At 36.9% G+C, this 22,425-nt stretch overlaps 2 protein-coding genes across 3 annotated transcripts in view; both read right to left on the reverse strand.

Annotated features, from left to right (window-relative positions):
* Positions 1-7,381, reverse strand: part of LOC123565272 (focadhesin-like) — a 232,697-nt gene extending 225,316 nt beyond the window's left edge. For both annotated transcript variants that reach the window (XM_053550146.1, XM_045359140.2), the window contains exon 1: positions 7,205-7,381. In XM_053550146.1, coding sequence (XP_053406121.1) covers positions 7,205-7,243 — 39 coding nt within the window. In that variant the 5' untranslated portion in view covers positions 7,244-7,381. The remainder of the gene's footprint in view (positions 1-7,204) is intronic.
* Positions 7,382-7,484: 103 nt separating this feature from the next.
* LOC128558903 (focadhesin-like) overlaps positions 7,485-22,425 on the reverse strand; it is a 322,592-nt gene continuing 307,651 nt past the window's right edge. Inside the window, exons 9-10 of the mRNA XM_053549183.1 lie at positions 9,545-9,632; positions 7,485-7,555 (exon numbers count right to left, since the gene is read on the reverse strand). Coding sequence (XP_053405158.1) covers positions 7,485-7,555; positions 9,545-9,632 — 159 coding nt within the window. The remainder of the gene's footprint in view (positions 7,556-9,544; positions 9,633-22,425) is intronic.

A 22,425-nucleotide genomic window follows, 5' to 3' on the forward strand; every position in this document is an offset into this window, starting at 1 on the left:
TGTCACTTTGTGACAGGTGGACTGACAAAAGCATTAGAATTTGCATCAAGTTTGTGTAATTCAGACTTTAAGGCATCTAAAGGTTGGCTGGGAAGTATAAAGCTAGAAATAATTATGTGTATGGAACTATGAGTGGCGAGCGTTGAGATGTAAATGCTCAGTGTGTATAGGACTGGAAAACTAAATTAGGTAAAATATGTGCAGGGTACGATGCAAAAAATATTTTGAATATGGATGAGACTGGTCTTTTCTATAGGGACACATCACATAAAACATTTCATTTCAAGGGGGACGATTGTGCAGGTGGAAAGAGATCCAAGGACAGAATAACTGTTCTTTTATGTGCAAGTGCTACTGGAGAAAAGTTCAAACCTGTTGTGATCGGAAAAAGTAGGTGCTTTAAAAACATGAAAGCAGAAAATTTGCTGGTTCATTACTATAACAATTCTAAAGCCTGGATTATAAATAGTAAAATCTATGAGGACTATCTGAAACAAGAGGGTCATGATGACCCTGGATCGCTCACCTGAGTAATATGAGCTACATGTTTCAAATGTCAAACTGATGATTTTTAGAAATTTTTTGGAAGATTTTCCGATGTTCAATCAAGTACCCCCTGGGGTGGGGCCAATTTTACCCCGGGGGTCATGATTTGAATACAGTTTGTAGAAGTCTACTAGGCAATGTAACATATTAAATATCTAAGATCTAGACCTTCTGGTTTAGTTTTAGCAAATTTATGAAGATTTCCCTATGTACAATCAAGTAACCCCTGGGCCTGCGTCAATTTGACCCTGGGGGGTCAAGATTTGAACAAATTTTGTAGAGGTCCACTAGGCAATGCTAAATGTCAAATATCTAAGCTCTAGGCCTTCTGGTTTATTTTTAGAAAATTTTGAAGATTTTTCTATGTACAATCAAGTAACCATGGGACGGGGTCAATTTGACCACGGGGGGCATGATTTGAATTTTTTTTGTAGAAGTCTACTAGGCAATGCTACATGTCACATATCTAAGATCTAGGCCTTGTGGTTTATTTTTAGAAAATTTTTGAAGATTTTCCTATGTAAAATCAAGTGACCCCTGGGGCGGGGTAAATTTTGACCACGGGGGTCATGATTTGAACAAATTTTGTAGAGGTCCACTAGGCAATGCTACATGTCAAATATCTAAGATTAAAAAAGTCCAAAATTCATGTTTTTCAGATGACGCATTTTGTGAAAGAGATGGACAGGCAGCCAACTGTTTCTGGGCCGTATCTTCTAAAACAAGTCAATGTCTTGGACGCCATTCATTGGATTCCTGGCAAGAGGTTGAGGAATCAACAACTGAAAAATGTTTTCGAAAGGCTGGATTCCATTTCATGTCACCAGAAGAAACCAATGTTACTCCAGATAATGAAGGAATTAATGGTGATGCTGACGATGATATACCACTTGCTGTTATTAAACTAGCATTCTGATCTGTTTGGGTGCTCATTTAATGATCTTGTGAAAATTGATGAACATGTACAAACATGTGAAACAAAACCCAACTGACTAGACCAGGCCATCAAAGGAGATTTTGACTGAACTAAACAATGATGGTGAAAGTGGGAGTGATGATGAGACTGATGAGACTTTACCCTCAAATATTTGTCAGGTGCCTACACTTGTGGAAGCAACAAACATGATCTCTCAGCTGAAGGCAATTGCTCTATACATGTGTAAAGGACAATTCAGTTATGGATTTAGTGTCACAGTTAGATGATGAACTATTCTCTTGTACAATACCAAAAAACAAACAAGAGATCACAGAGTGATCTTGGCGCCCACCAATGTGCCATTTTTAAGTGTTCCAAGTTTCAAGACTTACTGACTAGCTCAAGGTAAAATTTCATTTCCGTACATAACACTGTGCATGTGGTCCAAATTCGAAAGCTGTAGCTTGAGAAATGTGAAAGTAGGTCACTAGATCAATTTCAAGGACAAAGTTCTTTGTACACAAAACTATGCATGTTCATCAAGTTTGAAGGCTGTAGTTTGAGAAATTTGGAAGTAGGTCACTAGGTCAATATTAAGGTCAAAGTTTATTTCGGGACACAAAACTATGCAAGTGGTCCAAATTTGAAGGCTGTAGCTTGAGAAATGTGAAAGTAGGTCACTAGGTCAAAATCAAGGTCAAATTTCACTTCAGAACACAAATCTATGCATGTGGTCCAAATTTGAAGCCTGTACCTTCAAAAATGTGAAAGTAGGTCACTAGGTCAATGTCAAGGTCAAAGTTTGTTTCGGTACACAATCTGTCACAAATTGACATACGGGCCTTATTTTATCTGTATTGTAAATGCAGGTATTGCATCATCTTTTTGTAAATTTTTGAGTTATTGAGGTAAATGTCAGATTTCACGCATGAAATACCTCTCATGTTTTTCTGTATTTCATAACTTAAATTTCCATGTAAATTTCATTAAATTCTGTTCAGTAATAAGAAAGTTGATATTTTATAAACTTCAGTAATTTATGTTTTTATCCCCAAAACCACTATAATGGGCCTCAAATTGTCAATTTAAATTCGCGCCAAAGTAGTTAGATTCCCCGGCTATATCGTGAATCCCGTGGAAACACAAATAGTCGGAGCTCACGGCTTAGCCGTGAATCCCATGAAATTTAGTATTTGGCGGGACATTATCCTTTAAATAGACTGGACTAGATATGCCTTGCGCACACCACCTTCCGACTTTATAGACGAATCTATGTCTGAATTATTTTCTTGCTAGAAATTTATGCTCGATCGAGGTAAGAAATTTGTTTGTTAGATTTTTGTATGATTTTTGCATTACGATTTTTATTTGGTAAATTTTTGTTCATTCTACAGAATTCTGTAACATTTACGTTTCGGCATATGATTTTGGCCAGTTTCGGTATGTCAGGATAATTTATTAAATTTTTCAGACTTTTGTAAATTATTTGGAAAGAGGAATCTAAAATGTTTCATTTATATAAGATGTTAGATTTATACTGAAATTTGTATCGTGATAATTGTAAAGCACTGTTTCAAAAACTTATGTCAAACATTTTGTTAATTATGGAACGCCATTACTGCATTGTATTGTTATGTATAAATCTATATGGCAAGTCTAGTGCCATGTTTGTAATATATTATTGTAATTTGTAATTGTGTGCCAGTCTATAGCACATCTAATTAATGTCCGTTGTTGTGTATGGCATTAGATATTATATGGATGCCAACTCTCATATAACGTTTGATTTACATTGAATTTTGTTAATTTGTAGCTGTAAATAATAGCTGCAGTTTATCATGTCCGTATCTATAATGTTTCATCATATACTTTTCATATCATTTCATACTTTAACTTTAGTCTTTTAAGTAAGTAATCTTTGTAATAATGGAAGTAATAAGTGACGTATTTTAATCATGTGACGTTTGAACTTAGTAGCACATATGTTTTGTATAAGTAGCACGTATTATTTATGGGAGCCTACGGAGGTATGGTGTACCCAAAGGAGCAGTTTTATGCCCTGACTTATTTGTTTTGCTATGGTGCTTACCATATGTTATATATTTTAGCTTCTTCCGCCAGACGATTTTTCCTGGTGATGTCATAACCCGGAAGTACAATGCCCGAGGTTCACTTGTCTTCACTCGCCTGGATGTGATATTCCCAGCGCAGAGCTTTCGTCCCATGGTTGTGCCGTAAACCGCAAAGACGATGATTTTTGTTATCCTCTGAAGTCAGCTCAGGGATGCAATCACCTACCACCATAGGGAGCCAACACGGAATCAACGTATTCACGGTTTAAAGGGACTGTATTTTGAATTTAGAAGCTACGTTTTGTTTGTGCTACTTAAAGTTCACAATTACATTAAAGACCTGTGTCACGTCAGATTAGAATGGACTATAAGAACTTTTGTATCTAGAGATACTGAACTTTTTTTTTTTTCTTTCTTATAATCAGTTTTTTTTTTCTTTTCATATCAATTCATTGTTAATAATCATCTTATGTAAATAAATTTGTAAATATTGTAAAGGGTGTTGATTTGTTCTGATGGTTACTGTCGCCGGTACGGCCTTTCCTGTCACACAATCCTATGCATGTGGTCTAAATTTGAAGCCTGTAGCTACAGAAATGTGAAAGTAGGTCACTAGGTCAATCTTAAGTTCAAACTTCATTTCGGTACACAACACTATGCAAGTGGTCATCCTAATTTGAAGGCTGTAACTTGAGAAATGTGAAAGTAGGTCACTAGGTCAAAATCAAGGTCAAATTTTATTTCGGAATACAAAAATATGCATGTGGTCTAAATTTGAAGCCTGTACCTTCAAAAATGTGAAAGTAGGTCACTAGGTCAATGAAAAGGTCAAAGTTTGTTTTGGTACACAAAACCATGCATGTGGTCCAAATTTGAAGGCTGTAGCTTGAGAAATGTGAAAGTAGGTCATTAGGTCAAAATCAAGGTCAAATTTTATTTTGGAGTACAGAACTATGCAAGTGGTCCAAATTTGAAGCCTGTACCTTCAAAAATGTGAAAGTAGGTCACTAGGTCAATGTAAAGGTCAAAGTTTGTTTCGGTACATAAAACCATGCATGTGGTCCAAATTTGAAGGCTGTAGCTTGAGAAATGTGAAAATAGGTCACTGGGTCAAAATCAAGGTCAAATTTCATTTCGGAACACGAAACTATGCATGTGGTCCAAATTTGAAGCCTGTACCTTCAAAAATTTGAAAGTAGGTCACTAGGTCAATGTCAAGTTCAAAGTCTTTTTCAGTGCACAAAACTATGCATGTGGTCCAAATTTGAAGGTTGTAGCTACAGAAATGTGAAAGTAGGTCACTAGGTCAAAATCAAGGTCAACTCATGTCAAGGTTCATCTTGTCACTCAAAACCATACATGTGGTCCAAATTTGAATGTTGTAGGTTATTGACAAGAAGTTTTTAAAAGCTTTTCCCTATATAAGTCTATATGAACCATGTGACCCCCAGGGCGGGGCCATATTCGACCCTAGGGGAATAATTTTAACAAACTTGGTAGAGAACCACTAGATGATGCTACATTACAAATATCAAAGCCCTAGGCTTTGTGGTTTGGACAAGAAGATTTTCAAAGTTTATCCCTTTATAAGTCTATGTAAACCATGTGACCCCCGGGGCAGGGCCATATTAGACCCTAGGGAAATAATTTGAATCATCTTGGTAGAGGACCACTGGATGATGCTTCATACCAAATATCAAAGCCCTAGGCTCTGTGGTTTTGGACAAGAAGATTTTTAAAGTTTTTCCCTATATAAATCTATGTAAATTATAGAAATAAACAAAGGGCCATAACTTACTAAAAAATTGTTGAACCAGTCTGATTTTCAGGGGGACACAACTAGGGTACCAATACATCATTCTGACAAAGTTTGGTCAAAATCCCCCTGGTAGCACTGCGGAAAATGGTTCCGTATATGGGAGTGTACGCATTCCGTATACTCCTAATATACAGGCGTATACAGAAACATTTTTCCCGTATATGGAACATTCCATATACGGGAATCCCATATTCTTTAATTGGACATTCATGTTTTTCTCACATGGATCCGTTCATTCATACTTAGCATAAATACGTTTCAACAGTTTATGTCAGTATTCAAAGTTAGGGATTGTCAAGGTCCAAAAGTATGTTTAAGGCGTAGGTTTTGATCATACTTTCAGGAAAGATACCTTTTATATGATATTCGTATATTAGACATATATGGGACCGTATACTCCCGTATATGTACATATTTTTCGCAGTGTAGTTTCTGAGGAGATGCGATAATGAGAAATTGTTAACGGAAGGACGGACGGAAGGACGACGGACCACGGACGCAGAGTGATTTGAATAGCCCACCATCTGATGATGGTGGGCTAACAAAACACAGATTTTTTTTAATAGGCCACAGTAAAATAAACAATCACAGTGCAATAGTTTCTTTTACATGAAATATCATACACTGTCAGTTTTAAACAAAATGACATCAATTTTGTATTGTATCATGTTTATGACATCACAGGTCTTAATTGCATTTTATTGACAATTATGGCTTTTCACTCATTTCTTTATAATATTCATGAATGTGTGGGTATTTTAGTGTTTTAATGTGTACTGATGGTTTTTAACAGTTTTTAGCTTTGTTAAAAAAAACCCCACTTTATTCCAAAATGTGAAATGATGAAATGTTATATAAGTGCATTTAAAATGTATATAGATAACATTGTATTAATCATTACTCCTTCATACTGTAAAATACCTTGGTTAACAATTTATACGAAATAAGGCACTGCCTCAATCAGGAATCGATCCGACTTCAACTCATTGAAAAGAACTGTCTAATGACAGAATGGAAGGACACATTTTCTAATTCGATAGTATATATCTCATTCGGTATATCACATGTTACCGTAGAGGGATCGATCCCAATATACGTCGCGTAGGATAGATTCGCTGTCAATTCAAAGTTAGATTTTGGAATAAAAACAACACTGCCCATATTTGTACTGTGCAAGATGTTGCGGTTCGGACAAGTTATGTGGACGCTTATTAGACACAAGGGAAAAGCGTATTCTTCCAAAAAATCTGAAGTCAGATGCTCTGTGCATGTGCCGGAAGGACACATTTTTAAATTTGATAGTATATATGAGCCATGCCATGGGAAAACCAACATAGTGGGTATGCGACCAGCATGGATCCAGACCAGCCTGCGCATCCGCGCAGTCTGGTCAAGATCCATGCTGTTCGCTAATAGTTTCTCCAATTCCAATAGGCTTTAGAAACGAACAGCATGGAGCCTGACCAGACTGCGCGGATGCGCAGGCTGGTCTGGATCCATGCTGGTCGTATAACCACTATGTTGGTTTTCTCATGGCACGGCTCAATTATCTCATTCGATATATCGCATGTAACCGTAGAGGGATTTATCCCAATTTTCATCGCTTTACGACAAAGATCAGTAGGATCAATTCCCTATTAAAGTATTACTTTAAGTGCAGAAAAATTTGCACTATACTTTGAGAATGTTTTTAAAGACTCCCTGTCATATGTGACCTTTTTCTTAGGGTCCCGATGAAATTCACATATGACAGTCTTGACTGTATTTTGTATAGTCGAACTAAAAATGTATTTAAACCAAAATCAAACAATTTCTTAACTTTAGTTTGTGTGATATATTAAAAAAAATTACCTCAGATGAATCCACTTTGTATTCTTCCAGCATTGCCATGACCTCCGAAGCCAGTGATGTCAGGATCTTTTGTGTAGCTGTGGCGACAGTCTGTTGGGTTGCTATGACATGAATTGTTGCCAAGGAAACCAGTCCAGCAGAGAGAGGAGATATGCACAATGTCCATTTTTCAAAGCAAATTTTTACTGAAATAAATGTTTGTGTACATTCATCAAAATATTGTTACCCCATCATGAAATGTATTTATAAAAGAACAAGAAACCCAAATGGGCCTAAGCTGCTAACCTAAGGAGGACCATGACTTTCTGACAGCTTCTGACCAAGACTGATGAACATCCATTAAGCAGTTCACTATATGTTTTTAAATACAAATGAGTTTCTTCTGTTTTCTCTGTGACGGCCTCAATAATCATTTTAACATGAGAAAGGTCCATCCAAAGTCTGAGCTGTTTAATTTTCTATTTTTAGCTCTGGTGGCTCCAAAAGGGCCAACTGAAATCTTCTGAATAAAATTGATAGAGGTAATCAGTTGGTGAAGATCCATTCAAAGGTTCATAAGAAGTTGTTTCAAGTTTTTCTACTTTTAGCCCTGTCAGCCCTTCGAAAAGGCCTAGCTCTGGTGACCTTAACCTTTACCCTGCTAAATTTCTACAAGGCAGTCTGAAAGACAGCTAAATCCCCCGCCACTGCTATGGATAGTGAAAGGGTAAAACCTTTGATTTTAGCTGTGACCTTGACCTTGAACTGACACGGCTGACTCATGAATTCTGCACAACGTCTTGATGAGGTGATCATCTGACCAAAGTTTCATGAAAATCCTTCAAGGGGTTTAGGAGATACAGAGCTGACCTTCAGTTGTGACCTTGACTTTGAGTTGACATGGCTGTCTCATGAGTTCTTGATGAGGTGATCATTTGACCAAAGTTTGATGAAAGTCCTTCAAGGGGTTAAGGAGATACAGAGTGGACACCAAATGGAAGGCTCAAACCTTCGACCCATAGTTGTGACCTTGACCTTGAGCTGGCATGGTTGACTCATCGTCTTGATGAGGTAATCATTTGACCCAGGTTTTATAAAATTCCTTCAAGGGGTTTAGGAGATATAGAGTGGACACGAAATGGAAGGCTAAAACCTTTGACCTTCAGTTGTGACCTTGACCTTGAGCTGACATGGCTGACTCATAAGTTTTGCACATCGCCTTGATGAGGTGATCGTTTGACCGAAGGTTGATGAAAATCCTTCAAGGGGTTTAGGAGATATAGAGCGGACACAAAATGGAAGGTTCAAACCTTTGACCCTAAGTTGTGACCTTGACCTTGAGCCGGCATGACTGACTCATGGGTTCTGCACATCGTCTTGATGAGGTGATCATTTGACCCAAGTTTTATAAAATTCCTTCAAGGGGTTTAAGAGATATAGAGCGGACACAAAATGGAAGGCTCAAACCTTTGACCTTGAGCCGGCATGGCTGACTCATGGGTTCTGCACATCGTCTTGATGAGGTGATCATTTGACCCAAGTTTTATAAAATTCCTTCAAGGGGTTTAGGAGATATAGAGCGGACACAAAATGGCAGGCTCAAACATTTGACCTTGAGTTGTGACCTTGACCTTGAACCGACAAGGCTGACTCATGGGTTCTGCACATCGTCTTGATGAGGTGATCATTTGACCCAAGTTTCATGAAAATCCTTCAAGGGGTTTAGGAGATATGGACCGGACACGAATTTGTTACGGACGGAAGGACGGAAGTACGGAAGGACGGACGGAAGGACGGACGGACGCAGACCATTCCTATAATCCCTCCGCCACGGCGGGGGATTAAAAATGGCCTGGTCTGTTGTTCAATTTAGGCAGTACCATTTATCATTTGAAGGGGTGCTCTCTGAAAATTTATTGACTGAACAGCCAACAGTGCAGACCATGATCAGCCTGCACGGCATGGAGGTGCAGGCTGATCTTGGTCTGCACTGGTTGCAAAGGCAGAATGACTTCCCGCTAGCAGGCTAAAAGCTTTTTTTTTCAGTAACCTATTTTTTTTACATGTCTTTTAGATCTGGTAACCTTAAGCAAAGTTCAGATGAGCTTAAAAGTACAATGATAATTTTCACTTCCTTGATAATAAAATATTTTGATATTTTACATACTCATTGTGGCTAATGATAAGTCTGCAGCATATTTTAGGAGGTAAATAAAACTAATATCTGACATTCAAGGCAAGATAAGAGAAATATTTTAGTGGATACTTTTGTCACTTTATATAGGGATTCCTATGCAATTGTAAATGTTTTACAGAAAATAAAATAGTAAGCCTTACAAAAACAAACAAAGAACCACTCACCTATCTTCAAAAATAAGATATTATCATCTGGGCTAGCTAATGGAATGGTCTGTCCCAGTGTAGCAATGTTTTCATCTGTTGACAAAAACTGGAATAAAAAGGGGACATTTATTACATAATTCAGATTCCCAAAATGATAGTAAAGTCAGGCTTTAGACACTTTTCAGGATTTTATGAGGAATTAATGAGCACATGTTTTGTGCTAAAATTTTGTCATTTGCGTCAACACTTAACAGTGTTAGGTATCATTTATTAGTATTATCAGTTTTTACTGGCTCTCAGAAATTCAGTGAATGGTATAGTCTAGCAGGTCAAAGTCAACAGCATTGTATAAGTATCATAGAACACTGAATAGGCAGTATGTGGTGGGAAGGACTAGATTTTTTTTCTGGGTTAAACATTACAGGTAATATGGCAACTTCCCAGCCTGTCATGGAAGAGGAAGACCTGGGGTTCCCCTCTAGGCATTATTTCTTCACGGAAAGGTACCCGAGTAGAACCTCAGACCTTCAGTAAGCTGGCTGGATGACTTCCTCACATGAAGAATTCTACATCGCAAGCAGACCTCGAACCCACATCGTAAAGGGTTAAGTGATTTGAAGTCAGCGACCTTTACCGCTTGGCTCTAACAGAAAATACAGATTGCTTTCTGCACTACTATGAAATCATTAATATTTGTGGAGGAACAAATTTACATCAATCCATAAAATATTAAATAGATCTACCAACAAAGACGATTTTATAGTATGATCATCATGAAAACAATTAAGTGTTTGAGCACTGTTTTGCTATTAATTATTTCTTAATTATAAGTTAAACTTAATATTTATAAGGAAAGTAATCCAGACGAAATGATGACCATAATTGACCATGGTTTTTGATGGCTGACCATGTTTTAACGTGGTCAACCATCCAATACCAGTGAAAACATGGTCAGGACCATGGTTGGCCAGGGTCGACCATGGTGAGATAAGACTGGCCATGGCTGACTATGGTAAAAAAAACAAACAAAAAAAAACCCCCATGGTCAACTTTTTTCAGCCACGGTTAACCATGGACTACCATGGTCATGTTAGTAATTTTCACACTTATCAAGTTTTACAATGCATCAAAGACGCCTGACTGCATTTTGGCTCCAAAGGTTTTCCTAGTTATAGAATAGTTTTCCTGCATTAAATTTTATAGACAGATTCGAAGATAAACTTTCATAGTCTGACTATAATTTGTTGTCATCTTAGCAATTTTATGACAAATAAATGACTGACTTGCAAAAATAGATATCGACTGCAATTGTCATGTATTTTCATGACCCTTTCAAATTCATATTGATACAGTTTTTGGTAGTCAATAATCACCATGGTCGACCATGGTTGTGGACCTTGGTCGACCAATTGGTTGTCTGTGGTCCACAACCATGGTTGACCATGTTTTACGACCATGGTGCCAATTACAACAGCCATGGTCAACCACTGACCCCTGACCATGAACTATCATAGTAAACAATGAATTACCATGGTAATAAACCATCAATATCGACTGGGAAAGGCATTAATAAAACCCTCTCCCCTTTAGCAAAAAGGGGATAGGTATTGTGTCATACTATCAGATTTTAAGTTTTACAGAAGACAGCACAGCTACACTAAAAAAATTTCTACAGGCCCTGCCGGCTTGGAGGCAAGGCATGCTCCCACAGAGGACTATTTCACTTTAACAACTGGGCAAGGTTCTAACAGGATTCCATACTTGTGTCATCATAAAACAGAATTAAAACAGAATTATTCTTATTTACTGAATCTTGTGGTCAGAAAATGGTCATAAACAAGAGGGCCATGAAGGCCCTGTATCGCTCACCTGACCTACTGACCTAAAGATCATCAAGATCAACATTCTGACCAAGTTTCATTAAGATATGGTCATAAATGTAGCCTCTAAAGTGTTAACTAGCTTTTCCTTTGATTTGACACGGTGACCTAGTTTTTGCCCCCACATGACCCAGATTCGAACTTGACCTAAAGATCATCAAGATTAACATTCTGATTAAGTTTCATGAAGATACAGTCATAAATCTGGCCTCTAGAGTCTTAACAAGCTTTTCCTTTGATTTGACCTAGTGACCTAGTTTTTTAACACACCTGACCCAGATTTAAACTTGACCTATAGATCATCAAGATTAACATTCTGACCAAGTTTCATTAAGATATGGTCATAAATGTGGCCTCTAAAGTGTTAACTAATTATTCCTTTTATTTGACCCCCGTGACCTAGTTTTTGACCCGACATGACCCAGATTCGAACTTGACCTAAAGACCATCAAGTTTAACATTCTGACTAAGTTTCATGAAGATATAGTCAAAAATGTGGCCTCTAGAGTGTTAACAAGCTTTTCCTTTGATATGACCTAGTGACCTAGTTTTTGACTCCATCTGACCCAGATTTAAACTTGACCTAAAGATTATCAAGATTAACATTCTGACCAAGTTTCATTAAGATATGGTCGTAAACGTGGCCTCTACAGTGTTAATTAGCTTTTCCTTTGATTTGACCCGGTGACCTAGTTTTTGACCCGACATGACCCAGATTCAAAATTGCCCTAAAGATCATCAAGTTTAACATTCTGACTAAGTTTCATGAAGATATAGTCATAAATGTGGCCTCTAGAGTGTTAACAAGCTTTTCCTTTGATATGACCTAGTGACCTAGTTTTTGACCCCACCTAACCCAGATTTGAACTTGAGCTATAGATCATCAAGATTTGACCAAGTTTCATTAAGGTATGGTCATAAATGTGGCCTCTAGTGTAAACTAGCTTTTCATTTGATTTGGCTTGGTGACCTAGTTTTTTATCCTACATGACCCAGATTCAAACTGGACCTTAAGATCATCAATATTAACAATCTGACCAAGTTTCATGAAGATACAGTCATAAATGCGGCTTCAACAGTGTTAACAAGCTTTTCCTTTGATTTGACCTGGTGACCTAGTTTATGATCCCAGATAACCAAATATCGAACTCGTCCAAGATTTTATTAAGGGTAACATTCTGACCAAGTTTCATTAAGATTGGGCCAAAAATGTGACCTCTAGTGTGTTAACAAGCTTTTTCTTTGATTTGACCTGGTGACCTAGTTTTTGACCCCAGATGACCCAATATTGAACTCGTCCAAGATTTTATTGAGGGTAGCATCCTGACCAAGTTTCATTAAGATTGGGCCAAAATTGTGACCTCTAGTGTGTTAACAAGCTTTTCCTTTGATTTGACCTGATGACCTAGTTTTTGACCCCAGATGACTTAATATCGAACTCATCCAAGATTTTATTGAGGGTAACATTCTGACCAAGTTTCATTAAGATTGGGCCAAAAATGTGACCTCTAGAGTGTTAACAAGCTTTTCCTTTGATTTGACCTGATGACCTAGTTTTTGATCCCAGATGACCCAATATCGAACTCGTCCAAGATTTTATTGAGGGTAACATTCTGACCAAGTTTCATTAAGATCGGGTCAAAAATGTGACCTCTAGAGTGTTAACAGTCAAATTGTTGACGACGGACGGACGGACGGACGGACGACGGACGACGACGGACACAGGGTGATCACTAAAGCTCACCTTTGAGCACTTCGTGCTCAGGTGAGCTAAAAAGGCAGGAGTGTATGGATATAACAAAGAAAACTCACTTTTCTCAATTTCTAATGCGACATCTTGACTTCCTGTATATTTCTTATGGCTCCTTTAGATTTTATTGTCATCATTTATCTTTATTTTAAGTCTAGACTGCCTAATTCCGCAGTTTATCATTTACAAAAACAAATTAATTTTAGCTAATTAGTATTTCTGAAAGGCAGGAATGTCTAAAATTTCGAATCAAATGGTCAAAGGCTTGTCTTGTACACATAACTCAAGAAAATGCAGCACAGAAAGTGTCACAGCAATTTCATCTAGACCAATAAATTTGGTTCCCAAGGCTTTATGTGAAGTTTCAGCAGAAACAGAACATGACAAGGCAGACAACATGTTATTAATAAACAACAAGAGTTGATTTAAGAAATAATATATAGAAAAACCTTGTTTTAACGTTATTAATACATGAAAAAGAGGTTTTACGTCTGCGAAATAATTTCACGAGGGCATAGCCTGCGTGAATTATTCTGACGGCATATAACCGATTTTGAGTGTATTAATTTAAGTAAAACACAATTTTTCTATAAATTATTTCAATTCTAATATGCCCTTTATATAAAACAGTAGAAAAATATAGTAGCGCTCTTTCTTGGTCACAATAAAAATATCGACGTCATCGCACGTTAACGTGACGTCATTTAAGAGTAATCGTGTTTTAACAGAAACAAGCATATTAGAATATATAATGTGAACCTTCTACATTATCATTTACCCTGCTGAATTTCTATAATGAACTTGTCCATCTTTCAATCTGGACAGTACCATTAATTGTTACAAGGGGTGCATACCAAAAAGACACTGACTGAATGGCAAACAGTGCAGATCGATCCATGCAAAAGCCTTATCAAAATTTGTGCATCAAAAAAGGGGCATAATTTTGTAAACTGTTAGCAGGAGTTATAGAAACTGGCTAAGAGCAGTCATTAAATGATGCCAAACACTTAATATTGAGGGTCTTTTTAAATCTTGAAACATTGAACAAAATCTCATCATGCAATATTTGAACAAGACTAACAGTTATGGGTGACACCCTGTACTTGAGCGTTTTACTACTTTTATTAAACTATTCCCTGTTTGAGGGAATCATGTTGCAGATCTTCAAATTCATTTTAGGCCCTTACAGACAAAAAACATTATTCTTTGTTCTATGTATAAACCTTCCGTAAGTGCTAGAAGGCTTCCGCACAGGAATTCCACGCCCTAAGCAAAGCTTGATCCCCTAGTGATTTGAAGTCAGCTACCATAACCACTCGGCCATGGAGGTCATTGGCAGTCTTATCTAGATAGTAAAAGTCCTTTTCAACATAGGAATGTAATTTACACTTCTGTCAGATTTATACAATATATCTGAAAACCCTCAATTACAGGGGTGGTATAGTACGTCATCAACAGGTGCACGCAACACTTCCCGATGCGGCTTTTTTGTGTCAAAACATCTCGATTTGGTAAGTAAACTTGCGATTATTACATTGATATCTAATAGATTCCGAAATGACATAATTATAGTCTAAAGTACCCACACATGCATCTAGTTTATCATTTACGTTTGCATTTACCAATAAAGCCTTCTGTTTAAGAGAACATTCATGCACAATGCACTTTATGGAAACACTTCCCTATTCACCACACCGTTTTATATCGCAGAACATGAGTTTACATACATTTCTGATAAATCCAAGCATTGACGGGTGTTTTTTTATGGTAAACAGATGTCAGTGATACCTTAATTAGTCATTGGAATCTAAACTTTCCGAAAAATCAGTAAACTAAAATTTCGCCTTCCCGGTTCACCAACTGAATTGATGTCCTTCCCGGCTCACCAATTTCCAGCATGACTAACATCGGGCTGGTGCTCATGTAAATGTGATCACGCTTGCCTGCAAGTTCTACTGATTGGAATAACTTAGAGTGCTTGCACCAGATGGTCCGTAAACTTCATTTAAGCATTTGAAGATAATACTGAAAGAACGAGGCATATCTTGAATACATGTTGTATACTATAAACGTGCATATGTATGATATATGTTCTATCATGTCCTTATATTTGTTATTTTAGGTACATGAAAGACGAAAAAGGAAACAAAACTTCTAGTCTGCAACAATGGAATTGTCAATATATGTTAAAAAGGCTTGCTGAGTGATTGGCATGCAAGACATAATTGGCGTATTATATTTTCCAAAAGCTGTACGACATAGTATTTGAGAATTGGAGAACATCCTCTAACGGAATTACCCCAGACAAGGATTTCAACGCTCAACTAGGTCTCCGTACCAAACACGACTATGTCGGTTGCTGTTTAAAGGTATGGATATAAATAACTGAATTAATTTCAATAATTTTACAGTAGATAAACCTTTATCAAGGGTATAGTTAGATAGGCACTTCAACACATGATAATATAAATAGGAAGTATTTTGGAAACCATTAGTTAATTTGTTACTCTAATTATTTTTTCATGATAACTATATATGGCATGTCATCGAAAATAGTCGAGTATGGTGGCTCTGATTCCGAACTTGAGTTCAAGACATTAGACTCGATGAGACAAATGAGAATATGCATTGATAATATGCTAAGTAAAGCAAAATTATGTAGTTAAATTATTATCATGTGCTGTTTTTTAAAGAAGCAACCTTTTAATGTATTTTAAAAGTATAAAGTCGCACCAATGCAGTTTAGTTTTTAAGGATATGCTACTATTAAATTTTGTTTAACATTTCAGCGGTCGCGTGTTCATCACAATTGCTCGGGAAAAATGAGAAACTAGAAAATGCTTTTGTAAAAAAGCGCATGTCTCCCCCAATGCAAAGTCCTATAGGCAAGAAGTCAATAGAGGTCAGGAGCGAAAGTCAAAGAGACACTGATGGTTGGCTGCAATAGGGATCATCTACTTGGCATGTCCATTAAATTTCAACACTTTTGGCCTAGAGGTTCTCAAGCCACTGTTCAGGCTCCTGTGACCTTGACCTCTGATTAAGTGACCTCAAAATAAATAGGGGTCATCTACTCTGTATGTCCAATCATCCTATTTAAAGTTTCAACATTGTAGATCAAGTGGTTCTCAAGTTATTTCCAAAAAATGATTTTACATGAACAGGCCACTGTGACCTTGACCTTTATTAGACTGACCCCAAAATCAATAGGGGTCATCTACTCTGCATGTTCAACCATCCTATGAAGTTTCAACATTCTGGGTCAAGTGGTTCTCAAGTTATTGACCGGAACTGGTTATCAATGTTAAGGCCCCTGTGACCTTGACCTTTGACAGAGTGACCCCAAAATCAATAGGGGTTATCTGGGTCGAGAGGTTCTTAAGTTATTGATTGGAAATGGTTTACCATGTTCAGGCCCCTGTGACCTTGACCTTTAACAGAGTGAACCTAAAATCGTTAGGGGTCATCTACTCTGCATGATCAATCATCCTATGAAGTTTCATCATTCTGGGTCAAGTGGTTCTCAAGTTACTGACCGGAAATGGTTTTCAATGTTCGGGCCCCTGTGACCTTGACCTTTAACAGAGTGACCCCAAAATCGTTAGGGATCATCTATTCTGCATGACCAATCATCCTATTAAGTTTCAACATTCTTGGTCAAGTGGTTCTCAAGTTACTGACCGGAAATGGTTTTCAATGTTCATGCCCCTGTGACCTTGACCTTTAACGGAGTGACCCCAAAATCCACAGGGGTCATCTACTTTGCATGTACAATCATCCTATGGAGTTTCAACATTCTGGGTCAAGTGGTTCTCTAGTTATTGATCGGAAATGGTTTTCAATGTTCAAGCCCCTGTGACCTTGACCTTTGACGGAGTGACCCCAAAATCAATAGGGGTCATCTACTCTTCATGACTAATCATCCTATGAAGTTTCAACATTCTGGGTCAAGTGGTTCTCTAGTTATTGATCGGAAATGGTTTTCAATGTTCAGGCCCCTGTGACCTTGACCTTTGACCCCAAAATCAATAGGGGTTATCTACTCTTCATGACCAATCATCCTATGAAGTTTCAACATTCTGGGTCAAGTGGTTCTCTAGTTATTGATCGGAAATGGTTTTCAATGTTCAGGCCCCTGTGACCTTGACCTTTGACGGAGTGACCCCAAAAACAATAGGGGTCGTCTACTCCAGCAGCCCTACAACCCTATGAAGTTTGAAGGTTCTAGGTCAAATGGTTCTCCAGTTATTACTCGGAAATAAAGTGTGACGGACGGACGGACAGGGCAAAAACAATATGTCTCCCCCAGAGGGGGGGAGACATAATTACTGTATCGCGCCAACGAAATGTTCTTATTAAGGGGTTTTAGATGTGCGCAGGGAAAGAACAAGAGTGACTGCAACTGAATTATAATTACCAAGTAGTACAATGGGACATCGATTGAATCTACACTAGAAAGCGTTTCAGGATTTAATATTTGACTAATGTTCAGATTTTGCTTGCAAAACTTAGTGCACCCAATTTCATGTTAAATCTCATAGTGAACTTGAACAGTGGTAAACAATTCTACTTGCAATGTAAATTATTTTACTTTCTTTAACTGTTTAGTTGTTGAACATGTTGTTGTATAAAAGATTATTTAAAATAGGAAATTTTATTGACTTTTTATTTAAACCCTTACACAGTGGAAGCCTTTGTGACATAAACATACGCACATACACTTCCAAGACATAGCAACATTTTCCTTGTTATTAGCTAATGTTATATATTTACACAAATCAACGAAAGTAGATTTAGTACAGTGAAACACCGCTCGCTCGAGCATCGATGACTTGAGCACCCGGACTCGCTCGAGCAATTCATGTGGTCCCGGCCGATTTCCTACTATTTTCTATGTGAAATTACCATGGCTGGGTCGAGCATTGATAACTCGATTGCTCGAGCATGACACCTGGTCCCTGTGTATTAATTTACTCTTTGTTGCTTATGGCAAACTCGAACAGAGGTGTCAAAAAATTTTCACACCTTCGGCGGTCAGAATGTATCGGTTAATTTAAAATTTTCGCACTATCTTAATGTTAGTTTGTCAGTATATTTGATCTGATAATGGGATTAATTATTGATGAAAGGTGGAAGAAAAATTTTATTGATCAAAATTGTTATTAATCATTACTTTTTTCTGCGGGATCGATAATTATGAGATCTTAATATTTTAATCAACAGTTGTTTGCATGCAAATAAACGAAATAAGATAGCCTTTTCACAAAATTGAGACGATAATTATGAGATCTTAATTTGGAGAAGAAAATTGCGAATTCGATTACAGTATTTCAAATAAAAATAAAAAAAAATAAAATGTCTTAGCTGTTTCTTCACATGTGCCAATAACGGTCTATCATAAATAACGTTTGTAATAAGTTTTTTGTTTTTTTTTGAAAATGTCATGAGTGTGTTATTATTACGCATCACCGTTTCCTCTGCAAATGGTCTCGATGACAATTGGTAAAATAAACTTCAATGTTGGTCAATGTTTGGGTCGCTCGAAACCATGGATAACTCGAGCATTTTGCTCATGCCCTTGCGACCTCGAGCAAGCGGTGTTTTACTGTACTTGACTGTAGCAATTCTAAATTTTATACACACTTATACGAGTATAATGATAACGTTTCATTAACTTTGGACGTAATTTTTTATAACTTAACATTTAAAAAAATGAAATTCACCTTCAGTTTCATTAAGATCGCATATCTGACAAATTCGTTTCACATTGTATGCCTTAATTTTCTTCGATCAAGAAGTAGTGTACATCTCTATGTCACATATTCTCAACAATTGGTAATATTCAGACACAACGGGGAACCCTAAAATAATTACAAAACTTTTGTGGTAATTTTATTGTAAAAGAAAGACTATTGGTAATTTATTATCACATATTCTAAAAGGCACAATGCCCTCAACAACATGGTTATTATGAAATCAAAGGTGTTTTATTTTAAATGGCCATTTGTTTTCATCCACATTCTGAATAGACAACAGCAGCTTTCTGTGGAAAACATGTCAAAGAATATGTCAACATCTACAGAGGAAGGAATTACATGGAAATGAAAGCTCTAAATGTTATTGATAAGTTACTGTTAAAACCAATTATGATATACACCATGTGCATGTTTTTGTAATTATAAAAATTATAAAAAGGTTGGAGTGGAGATGCACTGCCTATACTTCAAAATCAAAGATCAGAATACAATAACTCTTGAAACCATTAAACTAGAAAATGATGAGGTTTTGCGCAACTACACTAATTATAACTCAGAAATTTCATTAAAAACAACAAAATTGATAAAGTGGCAATGTAGTATAATCTGTGAACGTTTATTGACCGAAACATAGAGATAACAAGAATATTTACATTGTTGTGTTTTACCCGTTATGAGCATTAGTATCAACTACATTTCATACAAAGTTTAATGCTGCTGTTGCCTTTCATCAATATCTGTCAAATGATATTCAGAAGAAAGGAGAGGCACTGACAAGACTCTGTGACTTCAAAACAGACAGACAAAACAAAAAATGTTTCAATAAAAACTCACAATTGTTTGAAGGCACCATAGTCACACAAAATCACATTAAATTTTGTCTACAAAAGCTGTTTACGGCTAAATATTGTACGGTAGTGGTCACACGTAACTGCGAGCTGTTTTAAACGGTGTCTGCACATATTGCCAGTGAGTGAACCTCAAACAACGACTACTTCTGTGGTCTTCATTTCTGACTTTTTTCACAAACATCCACAACAAGCGGGATTTGTTCTTTCGACAATTCAGATTTTTTTGACGTGTCATTTTATTCCCGAAAAATGCATGAATTACTATATGCAGTTTATGTTCATCTGTCTACAAATATCATACTGCTGAACACCAAGTGTTTAGCTTCATAATTTAATTCTGATAAACAGAATATCTCGGGTGTTTCTTTTTTTTTTTTTTTTGGTTGGGTTTAACGTCGCACCGACACATTCAGGTGTTTCTGTTGTGATCTGAAAAAGAAAGAGTAAATCTGTTATAATATATCCCTTGAAGGTAAATTAATCACTGTTTTTTACTGACATAAACGTTCATTGCTAAATACCGTATAACTCCGTATTAATGCCCCCCCTCTAATTAACGCCCCCCACGTTTTTTGGGGAAAATAAAAAAATCTTACCTTCAAAAATTGGTCCTAGATCCAACACGAATAATATCCAGATAATAACAATTCCATAACAATACAAATGAATTTCAAAAAAACACACACTTTATTAACACAAACTTTTAAACACGTCAATAGGCATGGCACAAATAAATCTACTGTGTGTATTAAAGTACTGAATATGCCACGCTATAAATGCTACAGTATTGATCGAATTTAACTCGGATGATGTCACTCAGCGCGCGACTTTACACAGATTCCCAGTACGATTATGTATCGGGTTATGTCAGTGCATGAATTGGGATGAATAGGGGGGCATTTATACGAGTTACTGACATTGTTCGGATCAAATTTTTCGTAAAATGCATCGCCCCCGGGGGCGTTTAAACAGGGTTATACGGTACTAGTTTTGCTGGTATGGCAACCGAAGTACCATGCGTCAAAATAAATTGAAAGGTTACATATAGTTAAGTCAAACACAATGCCCCACGGGCGGTGAGCCGGGAAGTGCATCGTTTTACCTGGTGAACCGGGAAGGCGAAATTTTATATTACTGATTTCTTTGAAACTATAGAGTCCTATAATTAATTAAGGTATCACTGACCTCTGTTTGCCATAAAAGAACACCCGTCAAGACATTTAGTCATTAAAATGCATGAAAATTCTTTTTATGCGATATAATATGGTGCAGTGAATGGGGAAGTGTTTCCATGAAGTGCATTGTGCTCGAATGTTCTCTTAAACGTAAGACTTTCTTGAAAATGCAAACGTCAGTGATAAACTAGAGACACATGCGTGTACTTTAGACTATATGTCATTTCCAAATCTATTCGTTACCAATGAAATAATTGCAAGTTTACTCACCAAATCGAGGTGTTTTGACATATAAAAGCCGCATCGGGAAGTGTTGCGCGCACCTGTTGATGACGTACTATACCACCCCTGAATTATAGAATGTTACACTGCCTCCACTAACACAGATCATTACCATTATGGCACTGTCATCTTCTTGGTCACACAAAGAAATGGTTAAGGATTTCTGAGCAAAGTGTCACAGGTTTCAGGACAAGAAAGATTTCTCTGTTATTTACCGTTATAGAAAATGAAAGTAGGTTGGTATCTTACAGAATTGGTATGTCTGTTCAATACTTAACTTATTTTTGATAATACAGTGTATCTGGTCTGGAAAAGTGACTATCACTGAACAAATTATGCCTAATAGCAAATTAAACCTAAAACCATTTTGTGTCTTAAATGTCGAGGCTTTTAAGATAACCCATTTCCATGTCACAGTTTTCTGTCTACAGTTACAGATTCACACTGGCCATAGCTTTATCAGATCAAGTGGTTCCAACGTTGTTTGAGCGGTGAATTTTACGCCGATCAGATGGAGAAATATGGCCGATACTACAAATTTCCGGTATTGTAAGTATGATTTAAAGGAATTTCTACCCGTTAAATAACGAATCAAATGAAAACGATGGGTGCACCTGGAGCGCAAATGTGTCTATGTTTTAGCACATGTGTCTATTTAGCTGAGATTTGTGCCATTTATTCAAACACTTCTGTACAGTCCGGCGGGGGAAGGAGATTTTTGACAGTTTTTGACAATATCGCCTCAAATATAGTGTTTATCGGGAGCAAGTAACTGTTAAAACACTTTTTATATAAAGGGCTACCTCTTAAAACAAAGCGTGTGTATTTTCATAGAATTATTCAGGGTTGTTTCTGAACAATCGGCTGAAAACCTAATGCAACGCCGTTTCGAGTGGGTCGCTATGCAACGCAATCAAGTGGATACCCTTCTGTGTCTTACCTGCAAAGTCTTATCCGTCTTAAAACAGTCATTAAAGCCTAACAATGAATAAATTTAGAGAGTTTTATATCATTATAATGATCCCGCCATTTCTAATATCTTGTACTAAATATATATAATACATTTTTATGCTCGCTTAACATTTAACATATTTTTGCGGACATTGTCAAAAACATCAACACAAAAACATAAAGCAAGGATGAACACCGAACAATATCACTAAGTAAATAATAGTAATAGTTCGTAAAAACAAGAACCAGTTCAA

Source organism: Mercenaria mercenaria, chromosome 8 (assembly GCF_021730395.1).
Source record: "Mercenaria mercenaria strain notata chromosome 8, MADL_Memer_1, whole genome shotgun sequence".
Taxonomy (NCBI): Eukaryota; Metazoa; Mollusca; class Bivalvia; order Venerida; family Veneridae; genus Mercenaria; species Mercenaria mercenaria.